The sequence below is a fragment of the Rousettus aegyptiacus genome, unplaced genomic scaffold (assembly GCF_014176215.1).
Source record: "Rousettus aegyptiacus isolate mRouAeg1 unplaced genomic scaffold, mRouAeg1.p scaffold_m13_p_1, whole genome shotgun sequence".
In the NCBI taxonomy this organism is placed as follows: Eukaryota; Metazoa; Chordata; class Mammalia; order Chiroptera; family Pteropodidae; genus Rousettus; species Rousettus aegyptiacus.
The window spans coordinates 157,998,462-158,023,302 of NW_023416284.1; the positions used below are offsets into that span (position 1 = coordinate 157,998,462).

General features: G+C 32.6%; 1 protein-coding gene across 9 annotated transcripts in view; it reads right to left on the minus strand.

Moving 5' to 3' along the window:
• The window catches only part of PTPRK (protein tyrosine phosphatase receptor type K), a 474,269-nt gene that overhangs the window by 71,550 nt on the left and 377,878 nt on the right, over positions 1-24,841 (minus strand). For all 9 annotated transcript variants that reach the window (XM_016157105.2, XM_016157108.2, XM_016157109.2 and 6 more), the window contains exons 8-13: positions 24,259-24,561; positions 20,629-20,738; positions 19,413-19,614; positions 16,907-17,012; positions 10,323-10,596; positions 7,583-7,619 (exon numbers count right to left, since the gene is read on the minus strand). In XM_016157105.2, coding sequence (XP_016012591.1) covers positions 7,583-7,619; positions 10,323-10,596; positions 16,907-17,012; positions 19,413-19,614; positions 20,629-20,738; positions 24,259-24,561 — 1,032 coding nt within the window. The remainder of the gene's footprint in view (positions 1-7,582; positions 7,620-10,322; positions 10,597-16,906; positions 17,013-19,412; positions 19,615-20,628; positions 20,739-24,258; positions 24,562-24,841) is intronic.

The following is a 24,841-nucleotide window of genomic DNA, read 5'->3' on the forward strand; positions in this document are numbered from 1 at the left end:
AAAATGAAGACATGACTTAAAGTAGAGGTATTCAACTTTGAGCATAAAATTATTTTGTAAAAGAAATATTAAATGAAATATAAATGTTAATTTAAATTTATAAGTTCAAATTTACTTATTACTAATATAATTTCCATTACTTATTATGAAGCCATTCAGTGAAAACACAGAACTGTTCAGTGGTTGATTTGGAATCGTGTTATGAGTGGCAGCTGCAGAAATTATTTTAATATTCTTTTGTTACACATTATCAATACATGCAATCTCAAATGCTATCAACTTAGTATCTCACTTTGCAACTTCTCAATATACTTAAAAACAGAGGTTTTATTTTTATATCTTTTCAGAAACAATGGAAAAACTAAAGAAAGTTTTTAATATTCTGTATATAAGAGGTTTATGTTTGTAACCATTGTTTTCAATTTTATAAAGTTTATTACAAAAGTAAATGCTCAATACCAAAAAAGTCTGGAAAATAAACTAGTAATACATCATTGCTAAAAATAAAAATTAATCAAAAATAACAATAAGCATAGTTCAATTGGCCTCTAAAATCAGAGATTAGATTTCATCACTTGCCAGAAATTTCCCATCAGTAGCTTTGCTGTTTTTGAAGATTCCTCCATTACATAAGTAGAATACTTATACAGCATACACTACATAGAAAATTTTTATTGTATTTTTTTATAGTCTTTAATTTTTCTCAGGTCTTTCTATGTATCATGAACTGGAGCACAAGCTTTTAAAAGTCAAGGGCTTCTAAGTCATTTGCTTCTTTTATAATAATGTACATACTCTCTCAGCAGGGCCGTTGAGGACAGGACATTGTGGACATCACAAATTCATTGGGTTACAAGGAATCGGCTGACCCAATGGCTAACACACACAAATGCTTTCTGCTCAGTAGGGTGGAGAGTAAAACTTAATCTGCTTTTAAATCGATACTCATGAAAAGAAAAGATGAAAATTAACAGAAGGAATAATGAAATTAGTAACTCAGACAAAACTTTTCCTTCTATATTTTTTCTGTTCTCAGAGTGCAGCATAGCTGAAAAGGAAGGTAAGCAAAAGCTAATTGGAATACTAAGAGGGTACATTTTTTATTCATTATTTTTTCATTTTTCTGTAAATATTAAAAAGAAAATACTTTAAATCATTTCTAAATTATGTCAATAAAATAAAAATGTAGTGAAAAAAGACAACTGATATATATTCAGGACATTGAAAAATAGAATAATACTAGACAACAGTAGTCTTCCATTCATTCCTTCATCCATTCTAAAGATTGACTGCATTTATATTAAATATCAGGCATAGACAAAAAATATAAGCTGATTGTCATCCCTATCCTCAGAAACCAGGTAGTCCATCTAAACAGTTCTTAATCCTAAAAAAATTACTGAATAATAAATAATTTGTATAGTTGTTAGCCTTCAACTCCACTGTAGAAATATTATATTTTTATTTTACTTCGGTTTTTCAAAAGTAAAGGGATATTTTAGTTTTTCAAACAGGCTTTAAAAATTGATTAGCTGTTAGTTTTTAAGTATAATATAGTATAATAGAGAAATAACTTTCTCTATATTAAAAAAAAATTTACAACAACAGAGCAGTAGGAAATATTGGTGCTTAACAGAGGCTAATTTCAAGCCATGAACTACTGATTTAAGCTTTATTAAAATTGTGGTTGTTCCCAACTTGGTTTCACTTAGATACGCCTTCATTTTCCTTAGTTCAAGAAAAATGAAATTCTAAATCAGATACATTTTTGAAAATTAGGACTTAGATCCAATAGGCAGGACAAATGAGGTGCAAGAGAAAGAAGTGTTTTAAGTACCAGCAAAAACACTTAGGCATTTTTAGGAAAAACAACAAAGTTATTCTCATTGACTAGTTTTTCAGAAGGGATGTCAGCTTCTTCAAATGCAAGTTCATCCTAGGGATATAGAAAAGCCACGCCTATGTCAGAATTTCTTAATGGCCAGACTAAACTAATTGACATTAATTTCCATCAGCTTAAAAAATGGTATAAAACAACCCTGAAAATTTCTTCCCGATGCTCTACCATTTCCTTCAACATGTAGCTGGCAAAATATAAAGCATTTTAGTACAACTTAGGAGACCAAGGTTGGGATTTTAAACTCTGAAACCCAATTAAATACATTTTTTTCTTTATACCTCAACCCTGTTTTTCAAACTATCCTTCACTGCAATTGTAAGCTCTGTAAGAAATATAGCATAAGAGTGCAATTTAAGAGCTGAGATTGTTGAGTGGTACTCAGGTTCAAGTTCATCTGAGGTAAATATAGTGGAGATGAATTCAGTCAAGTAGCTTCTACACACACGGTAGAACTAAATGGAGCTTCTATGGCTTTACTGTAATTTCTTGACAGACTAAATGTTCTTTTTCTTCTATGTTTGTTATTGTTTAATGTCTGATCACCTAAAAAGACACTTTTATCCATCTGCACACTCAGAGAAAAGGGCACCAATGAAAGATTTGAATAAAGCAACATGAGACAAAAGTAAGATTATACAAAAAATGCTTAAAAAAAAAAAAACAACTTACTCATCCAGTAATTAGGAAACAGACAACAAAGGAGGGAAGAAAGAATAAAAATGAAATGTTACCATTGTTTGTATGTTATATCATATATGTTCGATAAATTCTTCCATACACACCTATTCTCTTGTGACTAGTTAATTGTTCTTAATATTAAAATGTATGTTTAAAATCCATGCTAGCGATGAAGTCAAGATATTTTTGAGGGATTGGGAAACACCTATATCATGGTTTGACCATAGGTAATATTCTGAATTAATAATGACCTAATTAAGCCAATCCCTATATAAAAGAATTCTCCAGCCTTAAATACATCTTTTATAATCACATGTCAACTTGGGGTTTTTTAAAAGAATAAAAAAGCTGATATTAAATAAATAGATGAATGCAGATATGCACACCTTAGGGCTTGGAATTTTCTTTTTATCATGGCTTCTAGGGGAACTGTCTGAGTTCCTCCTTTTCAGCTAACTTAGAGCTCAGTGAAGATAAACCCTAACAAAGTCCCTATGCCAAGGCAGCAAATATGTTCTCGGTGTTCTAGACTGACACCTAACAGGAGATACCCTATTTTTAAAATGTGATTGGTAATAATTAGTTTATATGGACTTCAAGTGTTTTTTTGCAGTCATTCTGTGAAACAATTGGTGCTTTACAGCTCATACTAAAACCAAACCATTGTTTTTTATTTTTATTCCTAAACCGTATGAGGGGGAATCTATCATTAGTTCAGACATTATCTGCTATGGGTAACACATTACCCACCAATAGTGGTTTTCATGACAAAGACATTTATTTTATCAAACATAAATATCTGCAGTTAAGGAGTTTCAGCAGCGGGTAGCTCAGCTCAGAGTTGTTCCAGATCCAAGTTGCCTTACTGTTTCCTTTGACTTTCTCCTCCTTGTAGCAAAGTTGGCTCTCAACTGCTAAATATCACACCCTCATGAAAGGATGCCCAATATAAGAAGGATGGGTTGGGTATTGTCCTTGCCATCTCTCTTTTTATAAATTAGGAAGAAAAAAGAATTCTTAGAAGATCTGATGAAAGAGATATCCTTAGATCTCCCTGACCAAAACTGGGTTACATACACAACCCTAAACTAGTCACCGGCGCTGGTGCGTGGGGGGGATGTTTAGATTAGTGGTTCTCAAAGTGTGTCCACCTGAGCAGCAACAGCAGCAACAGCCATAAACTTGTTAGAAATTCACATTCTTGGGCCCCTCCCTAGGCCTAGAAACTCCGGAGTTCTGTCCAACCACCTATTTTAACAAGGCTTCCAGGTGATTAAGACTCAAGTTAAAGTTTGAGAACGGCACACATTCCTTGAACAGCTAAGGATACATTCTCCTCAAGGTCTTCACATGCACTCCCTCTGCCTTGAATGTTCTCGCCAAATGGGTTATTCCTTCACTTCCTTCACCTTACCAATGAGTCCTTCTCTGATAAGTATATACAAAAGGGTAATGCCCTAGACACGTGCCCCAGCATTCCCTATTCCCCCATACTGTTTTATTTCTCTCCAAATGATCTATCACCATCTGACTATCACATATTTATTTGTGTCTGGTAAATTTCCCTTCTGCAGAACTTACGTTCCATAGAAGCAAGGGCTTTGTTCTATGCATTCACTGTTCTATTCCCAGGGCCTAGAATATCATCTGGTATATAACAGACATTAAATAAAAATACTTGTTAAGCAAATGACAAGAATACCGATATCTGAGTGAAATAGGAAGAAAATAAAGCTATTGCAGTGTACATTCTTTAGGACACCATGGCACAAGATTTTTAGCTGCTTACTTATAAAAAATTGTGTGTGTGTGTGTGTGTGTGTGTGTGTGCGCGCGCGCGTATGAATACCAGCTAGAGCACTGTTATAAATTATATGTAAAAAGATACAGAACAAACGCATATCAAACAACCTAAAACATGCACATTGCACTGTGCTCCTGCCTCACTATACAAGAGACTTTCAGCGTTGCCCCTTTTTCTTGATGTATTCTGAAAACTTTTTCTGAGACTTATTCTTCTTTTTTTTTTTTTTTGCTTTTCAAAGATATGGCTGACTAAATTCCTTTTCACATGTTTATTACAATTCTGGTTTTGGATATGCTATTCTATAAAGGGAATGACTTTCACGATTTCCAGGATAATTTAGATAAACCCTTTCACTCCATTTCTGTGTGACGCATATCTTCTCCAAAGCTTCTTACCTAAATGCAAGTCAGAGAGCAGAAGCTTTGATCCCCACTGCAAATAACATAACTCCCAGAATATCTCTTCCCTTGTCACCTAATACATATTCACATTACTATTTATTTTAAACATCATGGTGTTGATTATATACTTCATATTTTTTCTTTTAATACTTAAGCCAATTTCTGTATCCTCTTTATGTGATAGCTGCCATCAGGTATGAGTTCCAAAAATGCAGGAAACAATTACATTAGAAATTTTCTATAACGATTCTCCCATGTCAAAAATTTTCAGAATGATTATGGTATTCTAGTATGTGTACTAGTTTTTGGCTTTTAAATTCTTTCACATTCCTTGAGAATTTTCAGTGCTCTAAATTAGCACAGTGCACACATTTTAAGTACATAGTTTAATAGATTTTTATCTGTGCATACATACATCTGTGAAATAATGAACCATTTCTTGTCCAGAAGGTTCCTTCATGCTTCTTCCCAGGCAATATGGTCATGCCATTTTGACTATTAAGTGTGTCTTTAAAATACTCTGACAGAAAGTTTTTATTTTCATTTTAAATTTTATACAAAGGATGACCATACTTGTATTCTGTTAGTTCAAAATTTAGTCAGACAGTATGTTGGTTTTACTCTAATAAATGTGGTTTTTCATATGTGGAAAAATATTATATGTTCAGAGAAAGAATTACATTGGATCTGAATAGAAACATAAAAAAATCTTTACTTTTCCCAAGTAATTTCTATTATAACAATTCAGTTTTGTTTTTATACATATTTCTTTATAACTCCATAACACAAACTATGTCTTTCTGAAGTCATAAAATGATTGCAATAATTATAATGATAAAATAGTAGTTAACTCTTATGTAATAGTCATAATATATTAGGCATTATTCAACCATTTCATACATTAAATTAATTTAATCCTTACAATAATAGTAAGAGGAAATTATTCTAATATTCTTATTTTGGGGGTGAGAAATTTAAAAATTGCCCAACCCTGAAGAATAATAAGGAGAAAGTCAAGATTTGGACCCAATCTGAGACTAGAGTCCTCATTCTTCTCTTATTCATAAACCACACTGTCAACCTGCCATCCAGAAGTACAGCAAGGATAAATTATTAGACAAAAAAGAAACTACCACAAATGGACTCTTTTCTTATTACCCTTAAGTTTCTGGCAAATATTCTGTGCCGCATGGGAAGTTTGATTTCCATAATTTCACTGTTCATGTAGTCGAAATACAACATGATACTTTTCATCACAATGTTATTTGTATTGAGAGAGGGATGATATAATACAAATCTTGTGTAAATGCAAATAATCAAATAAGTGAATAAATTTTTTAAATTTTAGAATCATGTATAGCTATCTTTTCTCAGTTATAGAAGCACAGCATGACCATCTCTAAAGAACTGCTTGGAGGCTGATGTTAGACGATTTTACATTTCTGGCTCTATTTAAATCTAGAAAAGCATAGGTGACAAATTCTTAAATACCTCTGACATTGTTTTCTACAGTTTTCAACTCTCTTGATCTATAAGCTAAGTTCTTAAAATAAATGCTTAGACATCATGTGCATCTGTATATACTCTCTTTCCCTTCATTAAGGATTTCTTTATTTTTTCAAGATCATGAGGAAGCACAGTATTTGAATTAAAAACTGAGATTTTTTTTTTTTTTTGGTCTTCTGCGGAGCTTTTTTATTACTTCTCATGAGTCAAGGAAAATGTTTTTCTTGATTGCCTTTACAAATCAAGAGCACAACACAAATGCTCAATTGGGCAGATTGATGATTAGATGGAGAAAAATGATGAAAGGAAAGATGCCAGTACAAACAGAATATGGCCATTCATTTTCCCCCCAAATGAATAAACTACTGCTCATGAATGTGGGTCTAATACTAATTCTGGCAGCAAACAAACCAGAGCCCCAACCCTCTGCAGAGCCCCAGGTCTGTATGCAGACAGCTTTTTCTTGTTTCTCTTGTTAGAATACACGAAGTAGCTCTCTCTCCCTTGTTGGCACAACCAAATAAGTCTTAAATAAAGGATTATAAACATAATGAATGCTGGAGACTTTCTCCCACTCTTAGTTCTAAATACTCATTCAAAGATGAAAATGTTTTCTCCTAAAGAAACTAGGCAACAAGGCTATAATATGAAATGTCAGCAGGAACTTACTGGCCATTCGCCATCACGTATCTAATTTCTTGGCATTGGTTGAATTAAATAGATAGATAGATAGATAGATAGATAGATAGATAGATAGATAGATAGAGATAGATAGATAAGTTTTTTTAATATAAAAAAGTAAAGTGTCTTAAAAACAACTGCACTACTGATGAAGATATGGACCAGTCTCCACACCTACGTTTTTACATCTACCTGGACTAGCTTGCTTCTTTTTACCACAGAAAGAAACAGAGATTTTTAAACAAGCGACTTGCTATTTTGAGCTGATATTGCTGAGCTTTTTTCCCAATACGTTGGTTGATCAGCAGCTCAAGACCTTTCAGACACTAAATGTCAGAAATAAGCCCTTCTAAGGTTTTCTAAATCCTTATAACAAGATTCCTCCAGTCAAGTACTATAGGATGGAAAGTAGCACCTCATTACATGTTAAAGACACCCAAGTGAGTCAGAGGACTTGGCTGGCAGTTTAACTGGGCCCTAATGCAAATACTCTGTAATAGAAGTGCTGCATGTAATTAGCCCTGAAGCAGGGAACAAAGCTCTTTCGTTTTAGAAAGTGGGCAAATGGAATTTAAAAAAAAAAAAAAAAAAAAAAAGCAAACCTCTTACCTTTCGTAGCAATTCGTACACACTGGGTTTTAGTTTCCTGAAGTAAAAATGAAAGAAAATAGTCAGTATATACATAATGTTTCCTACTTCATAAACTATCGATCTGGGGTTATAAAATAGGTTTATAAAGTACAGAACTGCAGTATTAAAGAATTTTTTAATGCTTTTACATGTATTTTCAGAGAGATTTTTTTTTTAAAATCTAAAATAAGGACTTTAAAAATATTTAATGTTTTTCTAAAAATTTAGATATCTGTTTGCAGCTTGAAATGAAACAGGCTGTCTTGTCTGAGGCATCAAGTATGGCATTCTACTTGCATATATTTTACTTTTTGAACAGTCAGGAAAAAAATGTAGTTGCACAGCTAACAGAAATCAGACCCAAATACAAATTTTGTTTTTACCTCAAAGCTGTACACTCAGACCAAAACTGGGCATTACAGACTCATACTTGGAGTCTAGCATAACTAAAAAGCTAAATGACAGTAGTTAGAAAGAAAATCAAAAAATTACATTACAGTTGCAATATAATTTATCTGTTTTTTTCCTCTTTCTAATTTAGCAGTTAAGGGTTAAATCTTTCTTGATGTAATTATTTTTCTCCTCTTGTCAGATTGATGGGGTCAAGGAATTAGTAGGAATACAAACGGATGCAAATTATTTTAGATTCCGTTTTTAACTTTCTTTTTTTCCTTTATTTTTTCTAAATGTTGTGGGGTGGCATGAGGAGGTGAACCATACTTCTAGGTCCACACCTCCTGGGCTTAATTAATTCAGTTTATATCTTTGAATGAAGATTCAAAGAAGCTGGAAAAGATGTTAAAGCCACTGAACAAAATACAGATTATTTGTTTTTAAGGTGTATTTATAACTCCATCTTTAGTTGTATGCATTGATAAATGAAGAGCTTGTAATTTTCTCTTAAGCATTTATTCTTAAATTAATAAAGCACCGAGGGGGAATCAGTAATTAAAAATGAAAGCTTGTATTTCTATTACTTAATTGTGACCTGAGGCCTTCATAGTAAGCTGCAAGAGATTGTTTTGCTTTCACATAAAGGCCCAAAGGGATTTTGATTTCCTAAAAGCAACTGCTGTTAACTCTATCAGTATTATCAGCCTCTGCTGATAGGAGCCACGTCAATTTTAAAACTCTTTGCCAGGATAACTGTGAAATATGTTATTTCTACTCTGGACTTTGATTATACCTCATGCAGATATGCTAACAATTACAAGAGAAAATTTATAACAAAGCTCTTATAGAGTGTCAGAGGAAATCCTTTAAACTAATAGACATTCATTAATACTTCTCTCATACCACACACCAAGTAACAAAAGTTAATTTGGAATCTCTCAGCTCTCTAAAGATGATTACCCAAACACATAACTATGTTTTCTACCACTATGCTACTTTATACCCAAAATGAAGTATTAACTTTTATAATCATCTCTTTTTTGAGCAGCCCATTTTTATCAGTGGTATGGAATGATGTGTAAGTGGGAAGTGGGTAGCCAACCTGCCTCTAAAGATACCCCATTATGCATAAACTAGAAAATAAGAAGAGCATTTTCAACTATGAGCAGTCTCTGGCTTTGGGGTACATTTTAGGAGATGCTGTGGCATTTTTTTCTGCCATATACTGTAAGCCAGTCATATAGAGTAAGCAGAAAGATGGAGCTTTTATTCAAAAGCTACCAGTTAATACCCTAAGTTTCATGGTCCCAGCAGAAATGTAAATGGATTGTTATGTCTTCCAATTAAACTATTCCAAGGTATAATATGACTGTTGTGATTGGATATCACAAATTCACATTATCTCTCAAGTACCCATCTCAGGGACTCGATTACCCAAACCCAGCAATTTTCTATACAGATACGCGTACCCCAAAAATGTCATCCTGTTATTGGATTTTAAATTGTGAACCTTTTTCTTTCTATTTTCTCTAAAATATAAATTAAATAAGTTTTAGGAAAGAAAATCTTTCAAAGAGAACAGCATGAGGCATGAAAGGCCAGGTTATTTCCCCACATATGGAACCACTAGTAGTTTCTAACTTCCTGTTGTGTTTTCCTCTTCGATATTCGTTTGGGATCAGCGGCAGTGCTCAAAAACAACTGTGTCCAAAATGGGAAAAGGAGGGACAACCAGGGAAACAAAACAGACTTCTCTAATGGCACAGCATCCAGCCAACTCCAGGCGGCCTTCTGTTTAGGTTCTGTCAGATATACCACAGGCGTCCCATTACTTTGTAATCAGAGGATTGTTACTTGTTATTTACTATTTGGTTTGTACCCCTTGAAAAGTTTACAAGGGTTTATTAGCCTGCTGTGGAACACGCATTCTGTTTATCCTGCAGTAAATTTAATCTTCTGAAGTGTGCTACTACTGAGCAAAGAAGACAGAACAATGCCCGATATTTACTGGGGCCCGAGTCCCAGCAGTAGCACCCCCACTTTTTCAAATCATTTTGCTCACAATTGCCCTTGTGTGCTTTCCTGAAGAAGGCTTAAGTAGAAGCAGTTACTAGGAAACAGGAGTCTTGTGCAATGTAACACATGGAGCCTCAGCCCAAAACTGTGCACGCTGTTGGGAACAGAAACAAAAACCCCTACACACCAGTTTATTTCCTTTCATGTTTTTTGTTTGTTTGTTTGTTTTCTGACAAATGGCACCGAGTATAAAATTCGATTGCGGCTTTTCCTCAGGGCAGTGAAAAAGTAAATCTCTAAGGCAGCTTACCTTCTCCACACTGCTCATCGCCTGGAAATAGATGTTGTATCCTTTGCGTGGAGCCAAAGGTGGGTTCCAAAAGCCCTGATAGGTTCTGTTGTCACCCACTGTGAATGGGGCAGGTTCGGGAAGATTCCCTGGGGGCAGCTCCGCAGCGAAGTAGTAGGGAGCACCGCCGCTCAAGGAGTTTTGATATGTGACAGGCACCTGGTAGCATTCCATTGCTCCGGCTTCTCGCTTCGTTCGGTGCGAGTGCAACTCCTCTACGACAATCTGGTAAGCACTTTTTGTAAAAAGAAAAACACACATTTAGAGAGCCTACCTTCTAAGATTTCTCAAAAGAATGAAGTATTTAATAGCAATATGCAACACTTAAAAGTCTTTAAAGTCAGTCTTAACCCATTGCATTCTTCTTGCAGCTATTTTTCATAAATAGAATTTCATATGGATTCCAACCTCGAGGTATATTAAGGAGCTGAGAAAAAGATTTAAAAACATCACATTTTTAAATGTTGAGAAACAAGTCACCTTAATAAGGAACCTAACACTAATCAGAGACATATAATAGATTAAGTTCTTTGTCTGATAATTTTAAATGTTTAAAATTAGCGTTTTCCTTGAAATGATTGTATAGAAGGCCCAGTTTGAAGGCGCAGAATAGAATGACTGCTCAGGGCAGAGCCTGAAGCGCTAGTCTGCAGTTGTCATCATGTTAGAGACAGAATGTGCTGACAGGCTTCTCCACCTCTTGACCTTGCCACGGCATCAACATTGGCTCACAGCTATGTAGACCTAAAGCACAAGTGACATGCTGCAACACAGGCACAGATGGACAGAAATCTGTCCTCACCACAGAAATAGACTGACTCCTTTTTCAAGAATTGTTAATAATAAAATGCTACAAATTGTAGAAACAGATGGCATTTGGCCTATTAAAGCTCAAAACTAAACCTTTCGATACCTTTCCTAAAAGTCTTAAACTTTTCTACTACAGTCATTATTTTATAGAGAAAATTTTTAAAATGTAACTTTAAGATAAAGATCTGCCTAATCACTTATAAACTTTTAAAAATCAATTTCTGAAACTGGTGCCTCAATAATATTCTTTCTTTGTAGGACATTCTTTTGGCAAACATTTTTAGGAAAGGTATACCTAAGAAATTTGATGTCATTAATATATCTTAATATATTATTAATGAATTTAAAAGAATTAAGTTTCAAAATATCTGAAAATTAGTAGAAAATGTATTGCAGTCACATATATAAATTGAACATAAATAAGTGGTGCTTAGGGTTGCATGTTTGACTCTTGAGTCTCCAGGCAAACAAACATCCTCATTCTGTGTAGGGAAAACAGTCATGAGTCAATGGATCTCCAGTAAAAATAGAACATTTTCTTTAATGAACTTCCATTAAAAAAAAAAAAGAAAAGAAAAAAGGTGACAGAGAGACAGACAGACAGACACACACACACACACACACACACACACACACACACACTCTCACTCCGAAAGAGATTGAATTTGCATCTATGATAGTTAAAAATTAAAATTTATACCACTTTAGAAACTGATATAAAATTCTAATTCAATATAAACTCTGTTATACCTATAAATAGATGACCTTCATAGAAAAAAAGCTTTATAAGTTACAAATTTTCTTTAGTTCTTAATTATTCAAGTTCCCATTAACCATTAAAACATTGCTAAGAAATTGGTAGGTTGGTATCCATCTCCTTTCATTTCAATATATAGAAATTGTATTAATGTCAGAAATTGAAATTTGGGCAAGTAACTAAGGCAGAAGCCTATATTATTTGAAATTATGTTTACTGCATCATTCTCTGTATCTCTGCCAAGTTGGGTCTCTAAGCTCCTACAAATGGTATTGACAAGATACATGCTCTCTGAGGGGTCCATGGAGCAGGCACTTGCTAATTTTAAAATCCAAGAAACATATAAGCATAGCCCTTGAGGAGATAAAAGAAAAGATCACAGTTAGCATATCCCAGGTTAAGCAAATCTGATCTTTTTTTGTTTCTTTGATAGCTTTTAATTTAAATACACATTTGTATGTTATACATTTGCATATCCTGTGGATACATGCATATAGGTAGATAAAATTACACATGCACACAATTAGTTCTTAACTAATTCTATTAAATCGACATTGTACATTACGAATTAAGAAGTTTTATGCAAAGTATCTGATCTCTCCAGATCTGTTAGGAAAAAAGCAAACTGCTGATGGTGGAGATGAATGAAGGCGAAGGAAGAAGCAAAAAAAAAAGAAAAAAAAAAAGGTAGCACTTTCGTAAGTGATGTTGTTAATGGGGGAGGCCGTGCATGTATGATGGCAGCAGGGACATGGGGCATCTCTGTACCTTCCTCTCAATACTATGGTAAATCTACAAATGTTTTTTTAAAAATAAAGTATTTTAAAAAATGCTTTCTGCTCTTTGGGAAAGATTGCACAGAACTTGAGAGGGAACCCTAAACTAAAAATTATTAAATTCATTAAAAATCATCTTCCCTTTGTTGTTCAATTTGTCTGGGCAGGCTGTCCTCCAAACTCATACTTTTACCTTTTCTAAACTGTTTTTTTTTTTCCCTGCTACTTTCTTATTATCAATACAAATTAAAGAACAGAAAATAAGGAATAAGAAATCAAATTAGAAGTGATTTGACTGATTACACGAAATAGGCCTACGCTTTCTCATCCCTGTGTTCATCTAATTATTTAATAGTACTTCATTCTAGTTAGATCAAAATATATTTGACCTTAGTTCTCTAGTAATTTAAAATATTCCAAAGTCATCTGAAGAGTTTTATTCATTCTATCCATCTTTCATATAGTCTCCATTTCTTTTAATTAAATTTCAGAATATTTCTAAAACTAAGTTAAAATCAATATACTGACATTATGAATCTTCACTCAATACTCAAAATATGATTTTCTCATATTAAAAAACTAAAAATGATTTCACTATTCTATAATTTAACTTGATTAAACATTGAAATGTAGTACTTTTTAGTTTCGTGGGAAGCCACAGCATGACATTTTGTCATGCAATTTCCCTTTAGATAAAAAGCTAAGAAAATATACAAACAGATTTGTCATTAGTTCAAAAAGCGATTATAAAATACCGTGGTAGTTTTCTTGATTTAATCCTTAAAAATCTTGATCCTGAACCCAAAATTACCTATAGTGGCCTGCTTTTTTTTTTTTTTTTTTTAACCCATTAGTAAGTAAAACTTCTGTGAATCTGGTTATAGTTTCAGCTTGTACACATTCTTAGTGATATCAACAAATTTTATACAATTGCATACTTAAACTTCCCCATTTTAATCTAAAATGTCTCCTTAAAACTTCAGGAGAAATTTTGCAGCTCCAACATTTCTCTATTTCTCTTATGGACAGACTTCTCAAGATCTCACAGTCACCATTGCTCATACTGCCCCATTGCCAACATTTTGACGATCCACAGAGTAAAGGTTTGATTACATTTTGGATACCATAACATTTCTTGCTCTTCATCTCCTCACTCCTTACATACATAAGCCAGGTCTCTCATGACTTACCTACTTCTGCAAGAGGAACTATCGGTTTCTGAGTAACAAAGCTCAAAATCCTGGCATTAACTTTGACAAGGTCTATTTTTAACCATGTTTCAACTCCCTTGTAATATACACTTTAAGAGCATATACTAAATTGCCTATGTGGATTTTTATTCCAAGTATCCAGCTCAACTCCTGGCAATATTGCAAGTTATTGAATTAATAAGTTTATAGAAACCATAGGTAACTTAAGCTTCCCTAATAAACTAAATTAAATAGACAAACTTTACCCAACAGGAATTTCATAGGTGCTATGATAGAAGCTTTTGTAATTGGAGTTCATTTGACATTAGGAAGGCCAGAGCAGAAAGAACTGGATATTTCCACTGGAGTTTGGACAAACAGATGGTGAAATGCAGTGTGGCAGACACTAGCTATGCTATAAAGTAGGGAAAAATAGAATCTAGCCTTTAGAGTCTTTGCTAGCAGACAAAGCTAACAGATGGATGCTCTCAGGAGTTTTAGTTAGGTGGTACATAGGTATGGCTTTTACTGGGAGGACAGGAGAGGGGCCACACAGTAGAAATGGCAATAAGTATTAGCAAATAAGAGATTCTGATAGGCTGACATAAATAAAGAAGAAATTAGGTGGCAAGTAAAAGAGTTTGAAGAATCTGAAGGTAGTATTGAGGATCCAATCAAAAATTTGCAGTACCAGGCCATAAATATAGTACTTTGAAAATCTATTACCTCAAGTTGGTTCTTCATTTGCAAAGAAATTATAGAACCGGACAAGATAAGCTTCAAGATAAGGCTTCCATTACTGATGGCAATACTAAAGCTAGAAATGTGGTCAGAGGAAAGAAGACAGGACTACCTCACTGGAAGATTCACAAAGCAAAGAAGGCAGGCTTCATCTGAGGTTAAATTTCCTGACTAGACCAGTCTGGTTCTGCCAGCTGGCTCCCACCTATTGGTGATACTGGATAGCTGGTCAAGTTATTACAAAAAACTAAAGATGGATAAGATGGGATGAGAATATCCCCCTGGTAGTAATATTTTTTAAAAAATACTTGTTATTTATTTATATATCATTTAATTATTTCTTGTAGCATTCCAGGTTTTAAATTTATTTTTTTGAGCACTATTCTCCGAACTGTAAAATTTGGAGTTGACAATGAGCTCAATTCCAGAAAAGGCCAAATGTCTTTCCAACAAATACAAACAAATGCATTTCTGTGTCAGAGAAAGAGGATATCGTATTATCAAGGATTATTTTTGCATAACCATGAGTTCCGATTATGTGAATTCTTGGTAATTAAACATTTTTGTAATAAGTAAATATGAACAAAGTAGAAGACAAACTTTTGGTTGAAAAATGCGTAATTGATAGCATGCTCATTAATTCAATAAAGTTCCTGAACACTGGCTATGAGCACGACTTTAGAAAGCTACAGGCACCTCTGATTTTCCATGACAAATCTGGACATGGGCTCTGTGTTTTATTGTAATCATTTTATCTTTGATTTACAATGTTTAGCACAGTGCCTGGTACATAATATATTATCAGTCAATGTTTGTGTAATAAATTGATTAAATGAATAAAGAATTAGCGTAGGTTATGTTATGTAGCACAATTATGCACTAATAATACACTGTTTCCAATTTCCATTAAGTAAAGCTGAATTCATTCAAATATCTAACTTTTTAAAGATAAAATGCAAATACCTGGCAGTTCATTTAAATAGCAGTAGCAGAACTGAACACCTACAGAGTAAATTTCATCACAAGCTGGGACATGTCAATGATCCTGATTACTTATCAATAGAAAAAAATATTGAATGCGGGCATTTTCTCTTTTTCCTTTGGATCAGCAATCATACTCACTTACAGATCGTTGATTCATGAATAGGGCTCAATACTTATTTGCATTTTCAAGTAGCCAATATTTCCCAAGTGTTTATATGACAAGTATATTCAATCATCCCTCTTTTCCTCTGGCGTGGTATTCCTGTGTTGTTTAGCCAGACAGGACTCAGAGTTCCTTTATGAATGCAGGTTCTTTTATTAACATATTTTTTTAATTAAAAATATTTCTTCCTTTCCAGCGATATAGAATTGTCTGAATGGTTAGTATGTGCTCTTAAGATCAAATGTATTCCTTTTACAAATAGAATAAAGATTAATTTTATTTCTTAATGAATGAATATGTAAACAACTTAAGATGATTCAATTATGAAATATCTGCACTGATTTTCGTGCCTCGATTTATTTCTCAAAAGAAGTATGAAAACAAAAGTATTTACAAAGTCTAAAATTTCAAATGAAAACCTGCTGTTTTAAATACCTATCTGATTTAAATGGGCAGAAATTAAAATAGTTGCAATAATTTGACTCAATACCTGAAAATAATGTTTCCCAATTTTATGGAAGATGAGGGTAATGTGGGAGATTTTAATATTAGAAGGATACAGGATATGGCAAATCGAATTTTAATATTTACTATGGAATTCCTGATAAGTAACAATTTAGGAATTAAAAGGTCACATAGGATGCATACATTATAAGTATTCCCCTTTCATTTCCTCAAAGCTTCCTATTTTTCAATCATTCATATGAAATTATTCATAGCAGATTTAGTGCACTGGACCAGTGGTATTTTCTCATTCTATTTCTGACAAATACCTTCAAAGCTCATATACCGTAGATACCAATAGAGGAAGTGAAATGAAATAGAACTAGAGGAAAAAAAAATAAAAGAGCCGCTCTTAAATCAAATAGCACAGTGATGTGAATGATTAAGTTCATGAATATCTCAAAAATCCCCTTAAGATTCTACTCTTAACTGTAAGTATATCTTCAGGCTTTGTCCAAAGAAAAACAAAGATGAAAACAGAAATAAAACCTCTGACAGTAAATGTCAAATGACCGTCACTTAGAAACGAACCACTCAATATACTGGTTGCTAAGCAACTATGAGCAAACATCCCTCCTGCTGGCTGTTTTTCCCTTTAATTATTACTTTTCACCTCTTACCTGATAGGTGCACCCTTTGCTTGTGCTGGTCTCAACAATACAGTTATTGTGGTGGCAGTTTCGTTGAGAGAAGCATCAACTCCTTCATAGTCAGGCAAAGTTGGAGCTGATGAGTGATTAATGGAAAAACAAATTTTTAATCAATTAAAAAGAATATATCATAGTTTGGGTTGAACAAATGATCCTGGCAGAAGGAAAAAAAAATCAGTTTATTACTTAATTATCTAAAATGTACCTATTTTTGAAAAGAAACTATACACGGAATATTAACCCTGGGAACTTAAGGCAACAGAAGATATAAAGACAGGAGTTGTTGAATGACTCCAATAGTATCTGGGTCATTTTCACCACTTTAGTCTCAAAAGAAATACATCAGGGAAGTGTGGTGAATAGAAATGGGAATCTTAGTTTTTATTTACCATGAACTAGCACATAGTTGCTAGATTCTTGAAGGAGCATAAATTTTCAAAATGTTTCATAATTTTTTTGGGGGGATGGGAGCTTCTTAATCTCAAACTGGGTGAAAAAGTAACCTCAAATAACTTTTGATTATTTCCATGTAGAAGATATTTAAAAGAGTATATAACCTGTAAAATGTGTGCATTATCAGAATAACAGAACAAATAACACCTAATAAAATTTTAAAGTATTTCACTCATTGAACATTTACTGAATATACACTATGTATTAAATTTTATAACTACCATAAGTATAAAGAAAAATGAAGTGTGGTTTCTGAATTCGTAGAATTAAGAGTAAAGGTTCACAGCTTATCAAGAGTGAGGGTCTTATAAAAAATTATAGCAAAATTAGGTGACCAAAAGAGAAAGACATTAATTTGCCAAAACAATGGTTCTCAAACTAGTAAGATCAGAAGCACCCCAGGGCTTCTTTAGATGCAAATTGCTGCCCCTTTCCTCTAGAGTTTCTCATTCAGTAGGTGTGGGAAAAGGCCTGATCATGTGCATTTCTACAGGGTTTCCACGCAATGTTGATGTTGTTGGTCTTGGAACCATGCCTGAAGAATAATTAGTCTAAACTAGTGTTGGGAGTTTGAGAAGATGAAACAGAGAAGACTTCAGGGTTTAGGTGATGTTTGAGCTGAAAGTCGAAAGAAGAGTAAAGACTCATCAGGAAGATAAAGCATAAAATAAAATTCCAAAAAGAGGAATAATGCTATTTGTTCAATGCTATCAGCTTTACAAGTTTTTATGTAAATTTTATAGATATATCTGTTGAAAGATCTTATTTATTTATAGCAGTACTGATAATTCTAGAGGATGGGAAATATGTTTCTCCATATATCACCAAGTCCTATTTTCTAGTAAGGTAGCTCAACAAATATTTTAAATTGATGATTCAGAATTGTTCCATCAAGAGATAAATTGGCACTTTTAATATATTGTTATTTTCTAAGATGATATTTAAATTTTTTTCTTTGTTAGAGTATTAAAATAAATGTTATTATGTAAAGGAACTGCAGCTCATACTGGAACCATAGCTAATTTTTCATGATATAATTTTTTTAAGTTTTGTGTTACATTAAAAACATTTCCAAATAAAGTTTTGGACTTAAAAAAATTTAGAAGTATGTAGCTTCCTTTTGATGCAAATGTTATCAATTCAGAACAATGGTAAAATTGTTTAATGTATTTACTGCTTATATATGCTATGTAGAGCTACAATGAAAATAAACATGAAAAGAACAAAAAGAACTTAGAAATTTAAAATTAGTATTCAATATATTTTAATTTTAATGTATTAATTTCAACATATTAGTGGTTGATATTTTTTTTTTAATTTTAACTCTTTAGTTACATATATATTTATTTTAGTAATCATCAACAAATAATATAAAACATTACATAGCCTGGAGTAGATTTAAGGCATTTTAGAATGTTAATTCCTGGCAAAAAAAAAATTAATTGGGTTTAACTGATGACTTGACTGAAGGAGAAGTCACATCTGTAAACAATTTAGTCAAATGTAAACTATGACATTGTGAGCATAACATAATGTAAATTTAATTGTATTTGTTTATTACCTAAATACATTGTGATTCTGAAATTTAGATAACTATTTCTGAGAAAGTAAAGCTCATTATTTGTCTAAAATTATCAGAGTGTCAGTGAAAATGAAATGGAGAGGTAACATATGCGGTACTAAAAAGGAGAGCAAGAATCTTCTACAATTCTTTAATAAAATTCATTTACGGTAAAGAGATACTGTAATAATTATGAACTCTTCAAAAGTCTCATAGGCCTATTAGCATATGTAATGAAATTTGACAGATTCCTAATAAAGATATAATGTAATTTTTTAGAAGACCACTGTCAATTAAAAGTGACTATTTTGTATACATTTGGGTTTGGACATATAACTAAGAATAATCTGTATTCAAATAATTATTTATTTAAAGTGCCTTCAATCATTAAAGATTTAATAAGTGTATATGTGACTCCCTAGAACATGTTATTAAAAAAAAATCCTTTATCGATTTGCATACCTGAGATATTGGTGGTCACATTGATAGCTGTGGCTGGTCCAAAGCCTTTCACAGTGCTGGCTCTTATGAAAAACTGGTATGTGGTTCCCGGATGAAGGTGCATGAAGACATGATGTGTACTGTTCCACAAATTTGATACAGTCTGTGGAGGTCCAGCCACTGGAACTGCAGGATCGAAAGATCTTATACTGCTGTAGCTCACCTGTTTTAAGAAACACATTTTCTATTACATATCCAGCATGTCACAAAAATTTTTAAATAAACTTCTTTTAAGGGTATTTATGTGACATAAAGCACATTTTTTTCACTTCTTTTCTTCTTATTTTGATATGGTTATTTAGCTGTCATTCTATATATGTTTATCTATCTATCTATCATCTATCTATCTATATCATCTACCTATCATCTATCTATAGATAGTTATATAATTGAACTAATACATATCTATATTCTATGAATATATAATCTTATATATTTTAATGCAGATGAAACATAAACTGTTCAACAAATGTTTGTATAATTAACTAAACATTGTCCAAGTTACATAAATTTCACATAAATAGTATTCAAATATGCTATAGTCACAGATGATAAGACTGCACTAGTAATTCCCACTTCCATAATGCACTTTGTAGCCACTAGAAATTTAAGTATTTTATGCTCTAATCAACACTGACTCCATAGTAACAAAACTAGACATTTGTAAAATTAAAATGATCCTTTCTTCTTTTTAGCATACCGTATTTAAAAATATAATAATTTATATTCAAAGCTGAGATAAATCTCTAGAATAGTCAGGTTTATAATATATTTTGCTTTTTTGCTATTAATTCTTTACTATGAAACAACTGACATTCAATGTCCTTCCCTAAATCACAGTCTAAAATGAGTTTCTTCCTTTTACAAAAATTCATTCTTTATAACAATCATTAAGTCTGTTTGAAAAGGCTAATCCTGCTTCTCTAAAACAATCCCCTCTCCCTCAAAAAAAAAAAACCCATATATTTACTTTAAGAATCTGAAAATTCTAGGTACCATATAATCTTTGTTTTGATACTAAATTTTCGGAACAAAGAATGTGAAAGGTAAATAGAAGAGAAATAACAATAATTTTAATTTTTTAGTCCTCACTTTTTTCCCCTTATTTCTCTCTAACCTTTTCCTATTACTCTTCTTTCACTTTACATTTCAATTAACTTCCTTGTTCTCTCAGTACCTCATATTGAGTGATGATTCCATTTGGATCCAAAGGCTCTTTCCAGTTCAAGAAAATCTTATTTTCAAAGGATGTTCCTTGAAGAGAATTGACTGGTACAGGGCCAGGCACTACAAATACATACATTTTGATTATAAGAACTCTTATATCAGAAACAGGACAAGTAAATCATGTAGCCAGACAAACCAAATCTCAAATACATAAAATAAATAAAAATATGTCCTTAAAAAGAAAATAATCTATATGACCAGTTTTCTGACTAATATATGGAAATTTAAAGTACATCAATGTGCTTCCAATGTAAAAAATGTACAACTGTAAAGTTATTCTTATTCAAAAGACTATTCTATCACCTTGGGAACTGAATAAATTGCGTAGTCTAGTTTTCTCTCTTGTATACCTCCATAACATGAAAATCTCATTTGTAATTTGTTTCATGAACACAGCTATATTTTCTTAAAAGATATTTTGAAGTTTATAAACCCCTAAGGAGTCTCCATAAACAAAGTTCATAAAATAACGAATCATAATAATTAACACTCCTTAGACTCAAAAGCCAAATCATATAGTACTGAATTGAAATACCCATTAATAGTCACATTGATTTTTATAGCTATACTTATAAAATTTCTATAATTTAAAAGACAAATGGATTATTACAAGTTTTTAAAGAAAACTGTTAAGATGAATAGGTTCAAACATCATTGTTTCAGTTTTTTTTAAAAGAAATTCACTTTTTAAAGCTAAGAATTAAACCATTTTAAAATATCATACTTGTTTAGAGCTCATCAATCAGCATAATTAGTTTTGAAGTGTCCTCAGGTATGACAAGACTTGAGGAACCTCCATTCCAGTCTTATCTGCAAATGTTATATAACTAATGGCAGGAATGAATGACATGTCAGCTTCTATCGACAAAATATGACACAAGATGCTTTGTTATCATATATTTTTCTCTTATATATTTTATTTAAAAATGTAGTTGCTATTTAGTCGCATAGAGTTTCTTGTTCTGCTAATGTTTAAAAATATACTCTTTCTATCCTACTTTGCTTAAAAATGTGTTTTCTTTTGAAAATATTGATTTAATATTGGGCAAGTATGGTTTTTAATTATTATTTTTCCTTAATATAACATTTCAGTGAACTTCACACATGACATTATCTAGAAATGTAGTTTCAGAGTATAAAGCAATTTTGTGAGGATTGAAATAAATTAAAAATCACTGGATCAAAGGAAATGCATTGCATCGTGGCTAGCGGTATTAAGAAAATCTGAATGATATGTCAAAAGAGTAAGATTTATTTCAATCTACAAGGAGATGATGAATGATGCTCTGACCTCTGCGACAGCCAACATAATTTGGCACATTAATAAAAAATTCATAAAGGAAAGAAACCCACAGCAAACAGAAAAGATGTCGGCACTAAACTTCAGATGATCTGTTCATGCATCTGTAAACTGAGGGCTCAGGGAGAAGTTAACCAAAGGCATCTGCTACTCCTCCACTCCAACCAGTCAACAGTTTTGGCACAGAATATGTAGTTGATCAAGACAGAGAAGCTGTGATGGCCCCTGTGTGTAAAATGTGGAATCTATTGAGGCTGCCATGGGCATTAGTTTGTTTTCTAAGAAAGTACCTGTTGTTTCCATTTTTCTCAAATGACATAAGCTTAAAATTGTGATTAAGGAAAAAGTATTTCTTTACCTTTTCATACATCTCACAGAAGAAGGTGTTTGTTGGAGGAAGGAGGAGGCAAAACCACAATTAATGAGTAAATATTTATGTGATGGTGTATAATTAGTGTCTGTGTTCACCAAACACAATTTGGCTTATGAATACCATTAAATGGCATGGACATACTTCAAATTGTTCACAAATAGGGATAGTTTTACATGTTTGTATAATTCTGCATTGAGAGAGGCATAGAACTGGTAATGAGTAATCTCCCCAGAATGTGTGTATTTCTCTGCTCTTCTTACACATGTTCTAATTTGTCAGTAGGATTCACTTCAAGTACCTATAAGTCATATTTGTTAGAGAGAAGTCTGTGGTAAAATGGCCAAGACAGTGCCATACTTCTGATACTGCATCAGGACAAGTAGAGTGGAGGGGAGAAAGAACTACCCTAAGGTGAACTACAAAGCATAAAACAGGTGGGGCAATGGGGTAAGGGTACAGACAAATTATATTCACTAATTTCTATAGCCAAAGGAAGACGATGAGTTACCACAGACAGACATCTATATATACTTATAATTCGTGTAAATACAACACGAAGTTCCTAAGACCATCATTCTAGAAGTCTTCATATTGCAAGGAATGTCACTTCACATTTCCACATTAGCAATTTTTAATGGAGATAGAATGGTGACTTTTATTTCCCTGCTTGTGATTTACTTGAGAGCTATTTCAGCTATATATATTATATATATATATATATGTGTGTATAAATATATATATATTGCATATAAGAAAGTACTTTGAAATATAACTCACAAAATGGAAAGAGGAAAAAAGTAAATGTTAGTGGGGAAAGATTATATGAAATAAACATTATAACCTTTAAAATGTAATAAATACACATTTAAAAATAGCTCTATATTAGCAAAAAAAGAACTGTTCTCAAACCAGGCTTTTCTGCTTAGCTAACTTCTTAATATTGATTTTTATCAATGCTGGAATAAAAAATGAAAACAAAATCTCATACAAAAAATTCTACCCATGCATTAAAAAACGTACACAATATATTAAATATAAATTCTACCTTAGGGTTCTGGTGAGAAATCATTCTCGCTTTGTTGTCATGATTTATAAATGTCCCCAGAATTCTTTTCATGAAATTATATTCTTTTATTAGATGGTTGATGATATATTATTTTTGTATATATATAGGGCAGCAATAATTTACTAAGACTGACTTAATTAGATCATCTTAATCCATCGATCCTCACAACAATAGATTACGATTTAGATATTCGGTCCCCCCTCAGGAACACTGAGACACATCAAGCATTCTACGTAGAAACTAGAGCTCATGTGGGCAGATCTGAAGAATAAGTTACTTGCAAATAAGTCATAGAAAGTATAGGAAGCATGTACTTCAATCATTTAGTTTTATATATAAAGAAAAAGCAGGGGGGAACCTCATAGTAAAAGAAATTTAAAAATAATAATATGCAACTCAACATCATTAGAACCAATAAAAATGCCTCAAAGTAAAGGTTAAAGTAAAATTAGGATAGAAATAATATTGAAAGTAGAATAAATAATGCCATTTACTTTTATAAAACTGTTTCTGGATAAAATAAATAATACAGTCGTTAGTATGATCAATTTAGACATATTTTAATGAATATGACAAATGTCGTATAAGCCTAATAGCATTCTTTGGTTTCTAGAGAAAAAAGGCAGGCAATAAAGGTACATCCCACCTAATATTTGATGCTCCTCTGAAGAATATCAAGCTTTTTGTTAAAGGCAAACTCTTTCCAAAGTTAATCTTATTAAAAGTATTTAGCAGATTTGAGAATCCAATTCAGTTCTGGGTACTCTAAAAACATTATAAGCAATTATATAATTTTTATTATATAATTCCTCTTTTTGAAAATAATGAAATATGAGCATACCATCTTCATCAGTTTGAATAATCGTCTCTTCACTCTCCTTCCTGCCTTCTGGATTGGTTAGGATCATCTTGAGGCTAACGTTTGTATAAGGTGGCAGATGGTTCACAACATGCTGAGGGGCTTTGGGGTCCATGTCCAAACAGTCTGCCTTGCTCTCGTTGTGACCATGGAAGTAATGGTAGCAGATAGTGACATTAAAAGTGTGGCAACGAGTAATGTTGTAACCCAGGGATTCCCAGTCCACAGCAATGCGCCTTGCCTGTATCTCAGCAATCTTTAATGTCTTTGGGGTTCGCATAGGTTCTGAAAAATAAATGAAAGATACAGATAGCTGTTAACTTTATAATGAATAATCTTGGAAAAATAAAACACTGAGCATGACGCAGCATGTGTAAACCAGGAAAATTTGGAAGTCACATTTTATTCTCATTTTCTTTATTTGTGATTCTATTCTTGAAAATTTTGATCAGGGACTCTCATTTACCAATAGGAAAAGAAGCAAAATGTAAAATGTCAACAATCTGCAGTACTCAGAAACATGGTGGAAAATAAAAACCTGAAAGTGTAGCCACAATGCCTCGAC